This window comes from Vidua chalybeata, chromosome 12 (genome assembly GCF_026979565.1).
Source record: "Vidua chalybeata isolate OUT-0048 chromosome 12, bVidCha1 merged haplotype, whole genome shotgun sequence".
Lineage (NCBI taxonomy): Eukaryota > Metazoa > Chordata > Aves > Passeriformes > Viduidae > Vidua > Vidua chalybeata.
In genome coordinates, this window is record NC_071541.1 from 7,652,992 (window position 1) to 7,669,029 (window position 16,038).

The 16,038-nt window shown below is 40.7% G+C and overlaps 1 protein-coding gene across 1 annotated transcript in view; it reads right to left on the reverse strand.

Moving 5' to 3' along the window:
- Positions 1-16,038, reverse strand: part of PTPRG (protein tyrosine phosphatase receptor type G) — a 394,477-nt gene that overhangs the window by 26,015 nt on the left and 352,424 nt on the right. Inside the window, exon 15 of the mRNA XM_053953681.1 lies at positions 4,778-4,869. Coding sequence (XP_053809656.1) covers positions 4,778-4,869 — 92 coding nt within the window. The remainder of the gene's footprint in view (positions 1-4,777; positions 4,870-16,038) is intronic.

Genomic DNA, 16,038 nt, shown 5'->3' on the forward strand with positions numbered 1-16,038 from the left:
CACGGCCACAGGCAGGAGAGGTCTGCAGAGATTGCATTCCCCTCTATAACTGATCCTGCAGCAGCACTGACCAGCCCACTCCAGAATTACAGAGGAGGAAAGTAAAACTCCCTGATCTCAAAAATCCAAATGCTGTATTAAACTGTAAAAATTCACAGTTAGCTTTGGGGATGGAAGGTGATTTCTTGGCTTAGTGTTCCTTTCTTAGAGCAAAAAGGACAAGATTACTTAAAAAAACTTACTGTGTTATTCCAGTAACTGGCCAGGGGGAGGGAGTGAAAAGCTCTACTGTGGGAGGTGGCACTTCACACTCTTTTTGATACAGGAATTTGGAGGGCACATGTCCCATGTAGTCAGGCTATCAGGGGAATAGAGGATGACAAATGTGACATCAGTTTTTAAACTGAGATCCAGAAGGGGTTTTAGGCACTGCAGCCCACTATAGCTGACTTCTCTGTGGGGAAAACTGCAAGACTCCAAAATAGAGGAGCAGAGCTAGTGAATGCCTTCAACACCTTGGGGAGAGGTCCCTGAAGAAGTCTACAGGCTGCCTAGAAGAGAGCAGCATATCAATTTCCAAAATGTGTGAAAAGGCCTCTCAGAAAATTTTACTTAAAAACCTGTTCTGGTTTAGGAACAAAAAGAAAACTTGCCTTTGTGCACTACCAGGGTAGAGGTGGGACACACCTGCCCAGGAATTGCCAGTGTTCAGCTTTCACTGGTGGGACCTTATGGGGACCTCACCTATTCATAAGTGGACTGCAGAGGAGACAAAGTGTGTTTACCAAATTATTCAGGATAATTAGAACGAAGACTATTTGTGAAGGGAAGATGAACAATCTTGCAGCACTGAGTGGCCGAGTGACAAAATGGCAAATGAAATTCAATGCTGATAAATGCAAAGTGATGTACTCGGGGAAAAACAACCCTAACTATACATACATGCTGATAGGTTCCCAATTTGCTATTGCCATACTGTGATGAGGCCTTGGGGTCACACTCAATAGTTTTCTGGAGGTATCAGCTGAGTGCTCAGTAGTTGTTAAAAACCAAATACTATATTAGGAAGGAGAAAAGTAATAGAAAACTGAAAATGTCACTGAACTCTGCATTAAAACCACCTGCCATATACTGTGCACAGCTGTGGTCTTCCCATCTTGACAAGGTTATGGTAAAGGAAGATAAAAAGGTACATAAGGGACAACTCATCTCAAATCTGGAGTGGCTTCCTCCAAAAAAAAACGAAGTGAATAATTTAGATTTCTTCAGATTTGAAAATGGATTATTAAGGGGGAATATAAAGGCAGACAGAACCATGTGAGTAAACAGGGATGCACTTTGTAATGCAAAAAGTAGGAGGCACCAAGAGAAGTTATTCAAGATGAATGAAAAGCAAAAGGAAGTCTGTTCTTGTGGAACAAATTGTAGAATGCATTGCCATGGGATGCTCTGGACATCAGAAGCCTAAAAGGGTTCAAGAGACAATTAGAAATTTATGGAACAGAGGTCTATCAAAGGCTGTTTAATGTAATAATGTCAAGAAAATCTCAGGCTAGACAAGGAATAGATATAATCTCTGGCTCAGGAAGCCTTTCAATCTCTGTTCAGTCTTGCCCTCAAACCCAGTCCCAGTGCCGCTGTAAAAGGAAGTGTGGTACCTCATCCTGTACACCATAGCAAGACAGTGCTGGAGCTACCTGAGAGCAAGCCAAAAACCTTCCCTGAACTTTTTTAGTCTACTACTGAACAAACTCCAAGGTTGAATACAAAGAGATATGTCAGAGACCGGCACTACTGATGCAGAATCTTTATTTTAAAAAGCTATTTGTTGTTCAATATTAAATTGGGTCCTGTATTTCCAATTTATACCAAAAATTGAAAATTCACAGGACTCAAAGGAAATCTTTAAAATTCTGTATATACAAGAAAGCCCAGCTATCATCAGACAATAAAGCTGGCTACTTGCACTATGATTACCCAAAGGGAATAAGGATTCATTTTAGATGTACTTTTCAAGGGAAGATTTGTGAGTTCAAAGTCCTTTGTTCCTCTGCATATAAAATGCTTCCTAAGCACATTCACAAAATATTTAGCTGTAATTACAGCTCAATTTAAGAGGAGGAGGGAGTATTCACACAATTTACTTTTAAAGGAAACTTCTTCCTGTAAAAACCAACCTAACACAGACCTAAATCTGCTGCCAAAAACACAGGAAGTGACACCAAAATCTAGCAACAAACAAGTGGAGGTTTTTCACCTTCCACATTGGGCCGTGTATGTGTGTGCCTAGCTTAGTCTTTCCTTTTGCAGCTTCTACCTTAAACCTCCTGCCACAGAAATATCTGAAGAGATTTTTGATCCATTTCTTTTTTTTTTTTTTGAACAAAATCTCATGCACTGTCTGCCTTTGGGAGGATTTATTTATTCTGCAGTATTGATCACATTATTTCAGCATCTCCTCGCCATGCTCTTTTCTTCCCTTTTTTGATGTAAAAAGCCGTATTTTTTGTATGACTTCAGAATCCATTACCTCTTTTCAAAAGTTCCACAGGCATGAAGACACATTATGGCTCTGGTACATTCCACCTAAGGCTAGCAGCCCTGGATTTTCTCTTTTAGCTGGAATCTTATTATTTCTATATAAAACATTAGCAAAGTCTTCCCCATAGCTGGCAGATGCAACTCCAGCACATGGACCATGGCTGGATCTGACTGGATGTGAGAAGCTGCACTGCAGTCACTCCAACAGCTACTGAATAAATGTAACCTCAGGTTCCACTGCCCTTCAGCCACTCTCCAAGCTGGGGCTCTGACCTCTGAGTCAGTTTGGGCACTTCAGAAACATTTTACCAATGGGCTCTGTGAAAAATCCTGGGTTTCAAATCAGGCCCACGGGGCCTCAGCAGGGCAGAACACCAGCAATGAAGGGGAGCTGGTTGGTTCATCCCAGACAGAGATCGCCTTGTTCCTATTCCTACTCCTTACTCTAGCAGGAGATTTCATTTACATTAAGGAAGCTGAGATCTCAGCTATGGAGAAATACATCTGGAGTAGCTATCCTGACTTCAAAGCAGATGCTCCAAGTTTTAAGCCAGCGCGGAGAATAGAATTTGGTGCACGCAGTGCAGTCGGAGGAGTTTAACTTCCCTTTGGAGGGGACCCTGTGCTCCCCAGAATGGGACTAATTGGCAAAAGCTCTCTCCAAGTAGCTGCCACAGCACAGCACTCACAGCAGGGAACTCCAGGAGGAAGGGAAAAAATAAGGCTATTAGAGCAGTGTTTTTCTTTGCTAAAACACAGGCAGAAGGTGTCCAACATTTGTTAATAGCAGTGATTTTGTGACAGCTGAAGCAAAGCTTGCTTAAAGCCAGACCAAGTTTACAGATGTGTTGTTGATTATTTTGAATAATTAAATGGTGTAAAACCCAGCTGTGATGAATAGCACTGGGGTCACAATTCATAAATAATTGAGAAGAGTGAGTCGCATTTGATCATCCTGATCAAATTCTACTCTCTGGAGAATAAATGTTTGTCCTGAATACCATCAACATTGTTAAATGCCTCAATATTCCTGCTCAGCCATCCAGCCAGCAGTCAATTGAACTAAATCACTTTAACACCTTACACATTTGCCTTCCTCATGAATACAAAATGTTTCTAACTTACACAATGCTTTTTTGGCATCAGACAAAGCAGACACTCTTTATAGACAGTAACCAAACAGCAACAATAAACGTTTTAAATGATCCCATTAAAAACAATTCCCGCATACAATCTTGTCTTTACAGTGCAGTAAGCAAAGAAGCTGTAGATATAAGGCCACCTATTTTGGTTCAGCGCCTTGTTTGCAAGCAGAGCTGCTGCTCTGATTCACAGGCAGCAGGCAAACACACTTTCTTTTGCTTGTGGGGAAGCCAGAAGTGCAACTCCATGTGGTTTCCTGGGGCTTCTCCTGTTTCTCAGTACTTCCAAACATTCAGCAGGGACTGTGATTAGACTGGGTGAAGGAAAAGCCTGACTCTACTGTCTTACGCTGCATGTTTACCATGCTTAATATGGGTTTGGTAACCCAGAGGTAGAAAACTACTTTCACTCCTTTGGAATTATCACCAAATGACACCATATTTATAGGTCAGAATCTGTTCTATACAGGTAACAAGATGAAAGTTTTAAAATAGTCACATTAGGCAAACACCACCAACTAAACCCCAAATCCTTTCTCTTTGGTTTTACTGGAACAAAATAATCAATGACTTCAATAGCAGTCTCTCCTGTCTGAACAGAGCATGAACAAGGGCTCAAGGAACTAACTCACAGTTTGGGTTTTCATCAAAGACCAAATTCTACTACTTTTATAAATTGCAAGCACTATTTCACTCAGGGGATATGTGGCTTTTCAGACAACCTAGAGGAGCAAATTCTGGAGCAAGAAGAGTAAAATAATTTTAAGAAAACCCTGAGTTAAAAATGACTGTTTGTATCTTCATGTTCCTGGGGGCTTGCAGGCAGCTTTTCCTATTTAATAAAAACCTAGAAGGGTTTTTTTGGTGCCCTTAAAGGCACCAAATCTGTGGTGGTTAGAAAGCATCTGTAAATGTCCAGTCCCACACTGCTTATAGCTGGTAGAAAATTGGTATCATCCTGTTTCTTCTGATACATTTGAGCACTGCATTTACCTGACATGACAGCCTCACACAGATGTCACATGGTCCCCAATTATTAATACAAAATTAACTTTAGGAAAACAACATTTTATTGGTGGGTCATTAAATCGTACCTCAAAGTCTTCTGAGAACCCATGCTGGTTATTAGAATACAGCTCACTGATGTGTTTAACAAACTGCTTGACTGGAATTGCTTCCATATCATCTGTAGAAAAAAAAAAAAGAGATACTCAGAGTTGCTCTTTGTTTCATACATAAAACTTGAGGCGAGGAAGCCTTCACTTGATATCATTTAGATCAGAGTTCCCAGGGACATAGCTAGTTCAATGTGCTGTAATAAGAAATCTTGATAAATCTGGCCAGTTTTGAGGTAAATATTTCATTGTATTTCCAATTCTAAGCACTACAATTATAAATACTGAGAGCCTGTTCCCTGGGATGCTGATTTACAAACAATTTAAGTTCAAGGATAATCAGATCTTGCTCAGTTTGAAGATGGGATGAAGAAACCTCCTCTCCTTTCACATTATATAAAAAGAACAAAAGAGACCCCAAATGAGAAAATACAGTTGACAATTACTCCCAGTAAGTTTTGCCAGACTGAGCACACACACAGGCCTTTCTTATTAAAGTTATTAACTTTTTCCCTTTCACACAATAATGTAGAATCCAAATGGACTTATGAAACTGCTTCTGCACAAAAGAGCAGGCAAACTCAACAGCCACTGTGATTTGAGTTCTCTCTCATGCCAGACATTATTCATAACATTGAATATTATTGAGTATCCCACTGGACCATTTGCTCTGGCACAGCACAGTGAGTGCAAGTGCCACCCAATACACCAGTAAATCACCCTTATTTGTCTTCTTACAAGAAAGAAGTTGAAGACTCAAACTGAAGACAAACAAGACTGTTTTGAGCACCTGGGACTCCAGGCAGATTTTAATGAAGCTGGGGTGTAGGATGGCTGCCTTATTCCTCTATTTAGCTCTCAAAAAAGGCCTGGATATTGTTATGCCCACCACTGCAGTTGGCAGAAAAACTGTGCTTGCCAAGATTCACCAGTTAATATTTCAGTCTGGCATTTAGAAAATGCAAATTGCTATACAACTGTGATTACTTTCAGCATGTGAAATAATCTATTGCCTGATGGCTACTATTGTCTGATTGCGTGATTTTATGGCAATACCCTGTATTTATATAATCCATTTAATATTCTTCTGAAGATAGCATCTAGGTTATGTTTACTCCCAGTAATTCAGTGGTGTATTTTTGCTCCCATTTAGCAGACATATGGTTTAGTGCTACAGCTGCATTATAATCTGGATTCTTTTCCTTTTAAACATCTACATTATGATAGAAAAAATCCAAATATTTCTACAGATACTTAGCAAAATTTAACGATAAATAAATAGATGTGACATTTACTGTATTCAGAGTGAAAGATCTTTGGCAGCTAAAACCTCTAAGCTGTCACATACGCTTTTCTTAGCAAAGGGTATGAAGATCTGTATGTGTAAATGAGGTTCTACTTTGGCAAGAATTTTATAGATCCCTGACAATCTGATTTCTTTCCAGCTGATGGCAGTTAATATTGACCATGTCATTACTTCTTCCTTTTATTTTATGAGGTAACACTCTAAGGTGGCTTTTGCATCTATTGACATTTTCAGATCTCAACCAGCTCTCTTCTATTTTATTTACAAGGACCAATTGTTAAAGATATGTTTGCAATCTGGTCACCTCACAGTATAGTAATGCTACTTTAATTAACCACATGCTCATTTACTGAATAATACAGAATTCAAAACATTTGACAAGTGTATGCTCTTAGCAAAATGCTGCAGCCTGCAGAAATGCTGGCATTTAAAAATATTTAAGTGATAACATTTATTCTATATAATATTGGGAATATCATTGTCTCATAACATTTATATCAATATTTTCACAGCCAAGACATTTGAATGGAATGATCTGTAAGAATCATAGAAATCTATAGAAAGAACCTGTAAAACAGTATTTCCTCTTCTGAAAACTAACCCATACATCCTAGATTTCCTTGAAAATAGCTTCTGCCATGATAGCAATTGCATATAATCTCACAAGAGAAGCTCCACAGTTATAATTTGGGTTTTTTCCTTGCATAGTTTTAGCTCACCTGAGACCAGCCAAGGTAAAGGATTGGCTGCAGCAGACCAGTGTGTCCAACCTAATTTTTCAGAAGGCAGAATTTAACTTTAATTGTGATCTGTGAGCCAAAAAATACATTAGAGATAACATGCTCTCCAGTCCATTGAATTCCCACCAATTTCAAGGATGGGTCTGCACCAGAAATCCATGGCAAAGCGTGGTTAGTTTTCTTTTTATCATCATCACTGCATGGTGGCAGTATATCTCCACCTTTATAGCCACTGCTACTTCACTTCTCTCTTGTTAACTGTCCTTTAGTGCTTCTCCTCCCCTTTTCCTCTTCGGCATTTTCATTCTAACTCCCTCCAGAAGCCTTAACCCAATGCCGTTTCTTACCGTATTTGATGACATGGGTAACAATTACACATTAAATAATTAATTAAAAAGGAAGTATTGTTGATGTATGAGCTCACTGAGTCAAAGGGAAATGAAGTTGCCCATAACTCAGGAAAACCACACTGGAGCAAATATAATTATTGCACATCAGAAAGATTAAAATCAGAACCATAAACATTCGAAACTTAAAAAACAGTTTAAGGTTTCCAGCTTTCAAACTGGTGGGGTAACATGGTCCAACATGGTCTGTGACTGGGACAGGCCATGAGGGGATGGGCAGCCTACAGTGTGGAGATGTGGCTGGTTTTCCCTGCACACCCACCTTGCCCCAGCTGATGGGCACAGGAAAGCAGCTGCACAGGAGATAGAGCCTACCACACGAACCAGTGCACCAGGAAAATGCTGAAGCAATCTGGGCCGGAATTTTTCTATTCATAACCTCTAACTCCAAACTCCTGTCCAGGAACACAAATCACTTTAGCTGGGTACAGGCATGCTTAGCCATGGGCAGCTTGCCAGGCCTCTGATAGAATGTGTGCTAACACACCCAGCACTCTGGAACGGCTGTGACCTTCTCCAGGAAAACCAACAGATGTAGCTAGATGCACAGAATCTGATTTTCCTTTAGCTATCGTCAGCCCAAAGGCTTTGGTTAAGCCTTCTTTCCATCTTAAAGCAAACAGACTTAAATGACTGTAATTCTTTTAGTCGATTGAAGAGATTAATAGAATCCTATAATGGCTAATTAGCAGCTCTCCGTTGTTCTGTGCATATTCACTTTTGCACTATATACTTTTTCCCATCAAGAAGCTGGAGTGACATTTGATATTGTCAGTGCAATCCTTACATTTTGCAAGACCTACACATTATTCAAAGAGAAGAGGGAGGTGTTTTAATAACATACCTTCACCTCTAACACTGCAGATATAATTACATTTCTGTCTAGCTTGGGTTTAGCCATCTGTTTTATCAGTGTCAATAAAGTGATTCTGGATTTACTTCACTGTGAAATATGAGCTGAATCTGGCACCATAATAATGTACTAACCCTTTGTGTTACACAGAGAAAGAAGTATACTCAGATGGACAATATTTTAGTAATATTTTTTATAATCAGATACTACCAAAGCTGACACGTGGCAGGGTATGTTTAATTTCTGTGCTAAATATTTATCATATTGGTGGAGTTCCCATCTTGACTTGCTGGCCCAAGCCAAGCACCTGAGAGGAGTATCAAATAAACCCGAAGGGGAGCACAAGGCAGCTCATTTCCTGCCACAAAGAGACAATGCCAAGAAGAAAATCATGTTTGTTTAAAAAAATGACTGTAGAGGAAAACCTTCACTAACACCTCCTTTTTAAAGAAATGGCAATTGCAAATGCAGAATATTTAACACATTCCTTCATAAGACAGACACCTTCAAAAGAAGCCCAAAGCATATAGAAGCAATAAAGTTCGAACAGGGTTACATTTTAAGTTCGGATAATTAGTAATCCTACCAGGAAGGATTTTCCCATGGCTCCCACTTAATAAGCTGCCTTTGTAATGTTAAAGCAATAGGGGCCAATTTTCAAAGAAAAATAGGATATCCTATCAGAAATGACATTTCCACATAATAGGGTCTCAGATTCATTTTCATTCATTTCTAGTCTGAGAGCTCACCGGATAGTTTAGTGGCATTGTATTGGAATAGATGGGTTTGGGTCAGGAATTAATGAAGAAGGTCAAAACCAAAGTGCTTCCTCATATTACCTTTATTTAGATGGAGTTTTGGTGTTTCTGAAGACCAGATGTTTGACACATTAAATAATCTTGGTAAGAAAATTCTCCATGTCTTTCATTCTCTCTGTAAAGGCTTTCTGTTCTTCAGCTATTACCCTACCCAGCCTCCTAAATCCAATATACTCCCTGCATCTTATGCCTTATTCTTAATGTGAAAGCTTATTTGTTGGTTTGTGAGTCCCTGCACTCCAGTCTCTCATTTACTAAGCCACCTGGATTCATGTGCCATGGCTGTCACGTGCCTTGGTCCATCTGCTCCCCCAGCAGCCACTCACTGCTCTGTGCCATCCCTGCATCCCAGGAGCACCTCCATCAGTCCTCAGCGTGCTCTTCACAGCTGGCTCCAGCCAAAGAATGAAGGGATTCTCCCACTGCCCTCTCCCTGTCTGGGGACTGAGCAGTGATCTGAATCCACCTGCTGATCTGGCTGATGACTGTAAGAAAAGATTGATTGATTGATTGATTGATTGATTAATGGATTGGTTTGTGGGGAAGGGAAGAGGGACACTTCTCTTTCTGAAGGCAGCACAAGCTTAACTTGGCTTATGATGATCACTAAACCAGTGACATGGTTAGGGACATTGATCCTGAAGATAGAGAATCCACTATGAACAGTGTATCCTTGCAGTTCTCATTTTCTGCAAAAAAGTTTTCCCAAAATATCTACCAGTAGGATTGTAACAGGACTGGATTTGATCTCTTAACTCACTGAAAAATAACATATATGGAAAAATGCTTCCCCATATCCAAGTCAAGCAAGCACCTTTCTGTTCCCAGCAACACTCAACCCTGGATGTTACTTCATCTTTCACTCTCTTACTCTCCATTCCTAGGAAGAACACTGAATGCAATCACAGGGTTTTTTAAAAGATATGTATTTATTGTTAACCACCTTCAGTGAAGTTTCATGGGTTTTTTACTTTTTAGGCAGGATGGAAAAATTCAGCAAGCAGCTGGAATACCTAGCATCAATATTTAGGATGCATTTCACTTAAAATGGAATCTAACAGCCATTGCATAAGCTACAATACATACCAGCGTGAGGCTGCCAGAGCTATGGCAGCAGGAATAACCATGTGGAGTGTGATATTCTGTCTCTGCACGAGTGGCTGAGCATATAGAATACTGCCAGGATGAATAGCACACCCTTGGGCAAAATTCTGCCCCAGCAGAGATTATTAAAAATTCCCATCAACTCAATTGTCCACCTCTAGAGAAAAGCTTAGACAAAACTTTATAAACCTGCAGATTGAGCATCCACTCCAAAGTGCACATACTTAAAAGGGCTCAAAACTTCATGTGCTGCTCAAATTTTGGCACAGATTGACTTTGAAATGTCTGAGCAGACAGAAATAGCCAGCCCTTGCCCTAAGTCACCCAAATACTGGGCTCTACGAGTAATTCCACATGTAAAACATGGCAATGCCCAGCTTTCTTCAAATCATTTTAGATTTCATGCAGTTGAATTATACACATTTACACTGTCAGAGCCTTTAATTCTGCAATATACTGGCTTTCCTTGCATAACTATTTAAAATAAGAATACAACAGAAGCCATTGTATTTCAATTGGAATAATTAATCTTTCTGGCTGATTGCATTTACTTGCTGTATAAATTTTTTTGGAAATGTAGTAACAGTTTTATTTGTAAAACATTAGTATCAATTAATTTATAATAAAACAAAGTCATTAAAAAGCCTTAGTATTGAGAAGGTGTCTGCCTTCTGTGGAGATCAAATCTCCATAAATACTATAAAGACTATGCAATAGGTTTCATTCTAGGACATCAAAATACCTACTGAATATCTCTTAAGGGTGGCATTCTCCTGAAGTCAGACCTCAATAATTAAGACAAATTATAAATGAAAATGAATTAAGATGAGTAAGAACTCATTAAGAGTTGATTACTGTGGGCATTATTCCTCATTACTGCTCATTTGTAATCATGTGTTTATGAAGTACTATTTTTAATAAAAAACACCTTTCAAAGTGAAAAGGCATGGAAAACACTTTGAACACATTCAAAAGTTCTGGAAAAGATGGTGAAAGAAAAACAGGAGTCCTTTCAGCAAGGTAATTGCTATCTATTTGTTATAATCAAGTCAAATCAACAGAAGGGAAGGGAAGGGAAGGGAAGGGAAGGGAAGGGAAGGGAAGGGAAGGGAAGGGAAGGGAAGGGAAGGGAAGGGAAGGGAAGGGAAGGGAAGGGAAGGGAAGGGAAGGGAAGGGAAGGGAAGGGAAGGGAAGGGAAGGGAAGGGAAGGGAAGGGAAGGGAAGGGAAGGGAAGGGAAGGGAAGGGAAGGGAAGGGAAGGGAAGGGAAGGGAAGGGAAGGGAAGGGAAGGGAAGGGAAGGGAAGGGAAGGGAAGGGAAGGGAAGGGAAGGGAAGGGAAGGGAAGGGAAGGGAAGGGAAGACATGTGAAAAACCAGAATATGAAAAACCACCTGTGCAATTCTGTAGCTACATTCATCTCTCTTGCTTCAAGACTTAATCTACTACAATGCTATTAGCCATGTGTCAGTCAGGAATATAAAGATGTTAATGATAAAATTTTATATGTGTCAAAATAAGCGCTCACTTTAAATCTGCTTGTACAAAGATTAGGTTATCATTAATTATAAATGTAATAGCAATACACTTCTTCCCTTTAAGCAAAAAGCCAATTTCAGTCCAAGAGAATGAAATAATGTGAATTTTCCCTTAGCCCAGATATTAAACATGATCTTATTTGGTGTTGCCAGCTAAGAAACACAATTTTAATCTCACACATTTTCATCCTCATTCCTGCCATCAATTACACACAAGCCTTACATTTGAGCTCATGAAGATCCAGCTCCAGGGCTCTGCCTCCCAGTGTGACAGCCCTCAGAAAAGGATCTATCTGCATTTCACATGGCCACCATGAAAACACATTCTTTTGTGTTGTAGCCAACCCCTGAAGCCTCCACTAGAAGAACCAGAACTAGATATCATACCATAAATTCTACAGTGTACTACTGCAGGAGCAGGGTTGGTACCAGAGTAAAAGGAAGGTGGATGTTCCCTAAAATACTTTGATGTTTTCTTGGCTTCAGAGGATGGCTGTGTTTGTCATATTGCATTCATGAATTTAATTGAAGATGAAGATAGGTACAATTCACAATATGGTGCTGGAACATAAATCCACAGGGAGCATAGAGCAGAAATAAAGTTTTAAGCAGCTGAAGAGCACTACCTCAGTGCTCAGTGAAGAGCTTCATGCCCTTGAGAAAGAAGCCCTCAGCTGCAGTTCCTGTACCTCACAGGCTCACTGTGCTCAGGGCACTGCCACTGTCACAGCCACAGACGTATCCTGGGCTCTGCTCTTTAGCTCTGGGGATGCAACCTGGGACAGCCACACCTTAGCAGAAAACAGTAAGATACCTGTGCTGGGAATCTGCAGTTTCCCTGTCAAATGAGATACTCATTACTGTCTCAACAGAAACAGTTTGTCAAAGGGTGGATGCTACCAGAACACAGCAGCTGAGCCTGTAAAAAACACATCCCGTCTGACCCCTGACATTTGTCAGGAAAGGTTCAAGGCACTATTCAAGTTACTGAAGAGCTAAGAATTAATAAGATGGACTCATGATGGGACTCTTTGTAACCATAGAGGGAATGAAAGAGGGTCATGAGTGCCCTGGCCTTCACACTCTGGTGGGTGTGAGGTGGTAAAGCACCTTTTCATTGCTATTCCCCTATTTCCTGGACTTGTACACCCATACTGAGACATTCTTGAAGAACCATGAGTGTTTCTCCATCAGCCTCTGCCACTAGTTTTTAAAAATACATTATTAATAAACTCCATGACAAGTTAAAAATTTAATGTCATTTATACCTAAATGGTATATTTCAGATACCATGATCTGAAATAATTTTGTTGAATTTTGCAGAATGGCAGGGGAGTTTTCAGAAATCTGCCATTGATTACAGATGCAAAACTGTTAGGTGCAAGGCTTATGTGAGTTGAGATTCATACCTCAGATGTAATATCCAGTGGGTGTCTCAGATAATGAGTCCTGTGTTTCTCTAGATCAAGCAGTGCAGATAATTATGAATAATGATAATTATTTGGATCTCAGAATTTGCACAGATAGGCACACACCTATGGGTGATGTGGTTTCCTGCACAATAATTAAGGACGTAGCCAAGGGAAGTGAAATAGAAAATGGATAAAATGATTCCTCTGCAAGATTTTTTTAGGTATCACACCTGAAAAGTTGCACTGTGCGCCTACAGCAGGTAGCTGGCAGTCTGATTTAGAGCTCACAGACCTGAGAAAACAGAGGGTTTGCATAAACAAGAGCAGGACATCGTGCAGAAATAAACACAAACGCTACCTCTGAATGTGTCAACAGGTCACGGAGCAGAGCAGTGGCACACAGAAACACCAGCTCTTCTGAAACCTCGAGCTGTGTCAAGACCTCCCTGTGGCAGAGCCACCCCACACCTGGGCCAGGACCAGCCAACCCAGACCCACTCAGTTCCCTCTGCCCAGCTCACAGTGCGCTGAGATGGGTCTTGGCAAGTCTGCTGGACATCTTCAGCCACGCTGCTCTAAATTGCCATCAGTGTGGCTGCTTGCTCCTAACCAAGAGTGGAAGTTGGTCCACTGAACTGTAGGAGGCAGAGGCACAGTCCCACAGGGACCTAGTCAAATTCCTCTTGTAAAGATGGGGTTTCACAATCTAACAAGGTTACTTTAAAAAGCTTGTTTCTGTGAAAATGCCACTTACATTTTGCCTCTAGCATCAACATGGCAAGTAAGACTTTCTCACACCCTGCGGCAGCTTCCAGAGGAAAAGTTCAGAGGCTTATAATTTCATCAGTTGCCACCAGTTTAAAGGAGAATTTTGTCATTTCATGTTCTTAAGGCATTTCAGTGGGCTGTCTATGTGGGAGCAGCAGCTGACGTCAGGGAAGACTGTCATCTAGCAACAGGTATATGGGGGAAAACAGCCCACTTCTACACCCCCAAACAAGGAAAATGCCTCTGAGAGCTTCAAGATCTTTCAAGGCAATATCTCCCATATTTGGAAAAAGCCAACATAGCTGGAATTTTTCTCTACTAACTTGAGCCCCATGGCTGAAACTATCCATGTATTAATTATTATCCCTGTACAGGTAATAGGTAATACACACAGAGTGAGGCACATACAGAGGGTGATTTGGCTTTTGGTGGCCTAAATAGCTTTAATGTCAGTGTCAAGATCTTCAAATTCACCAATTCATTCTTTTTTAAGGCTTTCCGGGCATGATTCAACTTCAGATTAAGGCCCCTCCATTTGGATGTCTGTATGCAGGTGTCTCTCTATGTCCATTATATCCACAAAAATGTTGTCATTAGATTGGGAATTCAAGGGTTGGCTTCACTCTTGTGACCAACTAGACTAAACCTCTTTCTAAGGCCCAGTTCTTAATGTGCCTTAAGGATCACCAGCAATCCTTGCAGATTTTTATCTACAAAGCTGCTCAAGGTGTCCTGCAACATTTGCTCAGGGGATGCCTTAATCTGCAGTGCCCCTTATCAGGGGTGAGCAGCCCTTTCTCAGCATTACTGAGCCTGAGCACACCACAGGGAGCACTGCAGTGACAGTAGCACCATGAACCTCACAAAGCTGCTGTGGTCTCACAGCCTGGTTTACTCTGGTCATGGGAAATGTCCCCAAAGACAATGTTCTCTTCCCAATCACTTTCTGCTATGTGCCAGAGTGGCTGCTGGAGAAGCACTGGTGCACATTCTGCCCTGACAGTATCTGCTGCCTGCATAGTTTTAATGGAACTTCTTCAGCCTACACTACAATTCATATGAATGCACTCCAGTCTTAATGGACTGACCATCAAAACATCTCTGTGCAACAGGGAAGAATCACTGTCTCAACAACACACACTGTAGCATGAGAAGATGGAGCTTTCTGCTGGTTTCTTTTATCTAAGAAAAAAAATTGTCTCAATTACAGTAAAAATACTACATACACATTGGCCAAAGAGGTTTTTGTCTGAAGGGAGAATTTGTCTCCTTCCAGTGCCTTGTAGACATAATCCCCTAGGTTTATGCTGTGCCAGAGTCCAGCTTAGCCCAGCCTCCCCTTCCCCACAAGCTCCAAGGAGGTACCACAGGAGAGCAGGCATGGTGGGACCATTGAACTGACTGCCACAAGCAGACCCAACAGGCATTTGTTCCTCTTGGTTTCAGAGTAGGGAGAATGGAGCTCTCCAGTTATTTAAGTACATCTGTGAAAATGAATCACTGGTGGTCTAAGATTAAAACCTGTCACCTCCTTTACCCTAAAGGAGAAGGATGACTTCTTGCTAAGGACGTGAGGTGGCCAGGACAGGCATTTTAGTCTCCATCAGAAAGGAGAGGGGACAATAGCACGTTTTCTTTATTTTCAGTGGTACAGAATCAGACTGCAAGGCAAACTGCCTAATGCTTTCTGCAGGAATGTAATAGCTGACCTTTTCTACTAGTTCCCATGGGTACTTTGAAAGACTCTTTCTAGAAATAAGTCACACATGTCTACTGAATAAAATCAAGGAAAATATAACTGGACTCTTTCACTTTGCTAGGAAGCAAGTTTCTTCAGTGTCTCAGAAAAGGCTCTGAATGTTTTTTTTTGTAAAATGAACCTAATTAGCTACAGATTGAATCCCAGATCAATGACACAGATACAGAATATGACAAGGAAACTTAAAACACCTTCAAGAAACAAATACAAGCTTTTGACTGAGGCCCATATAACATTTTGGTATCTTAATGCTGCCTGTGAGACTGACCATCATCAAACAAGGCAGCGGCTGCAAAGGCCACAGTAACACCAAGCTGCTCTCTGTCATCACAGCTTCATGGCAGCTGCATCCTGCACTTAATAATTCCCCAGGGAAATGCCTCATGAAGAGAGAATAGCACTATACTCTGCTTCCAGCATCACTCTCAGTATAGCTGAGAGGAGAATTTGACCTTTGGTAACTTTATTAATACCAAATTAACACATGGCTTTGGACTTGAGATTGTTTTCTTATCCCTGTGTCTCACTGTCCTTTCTGA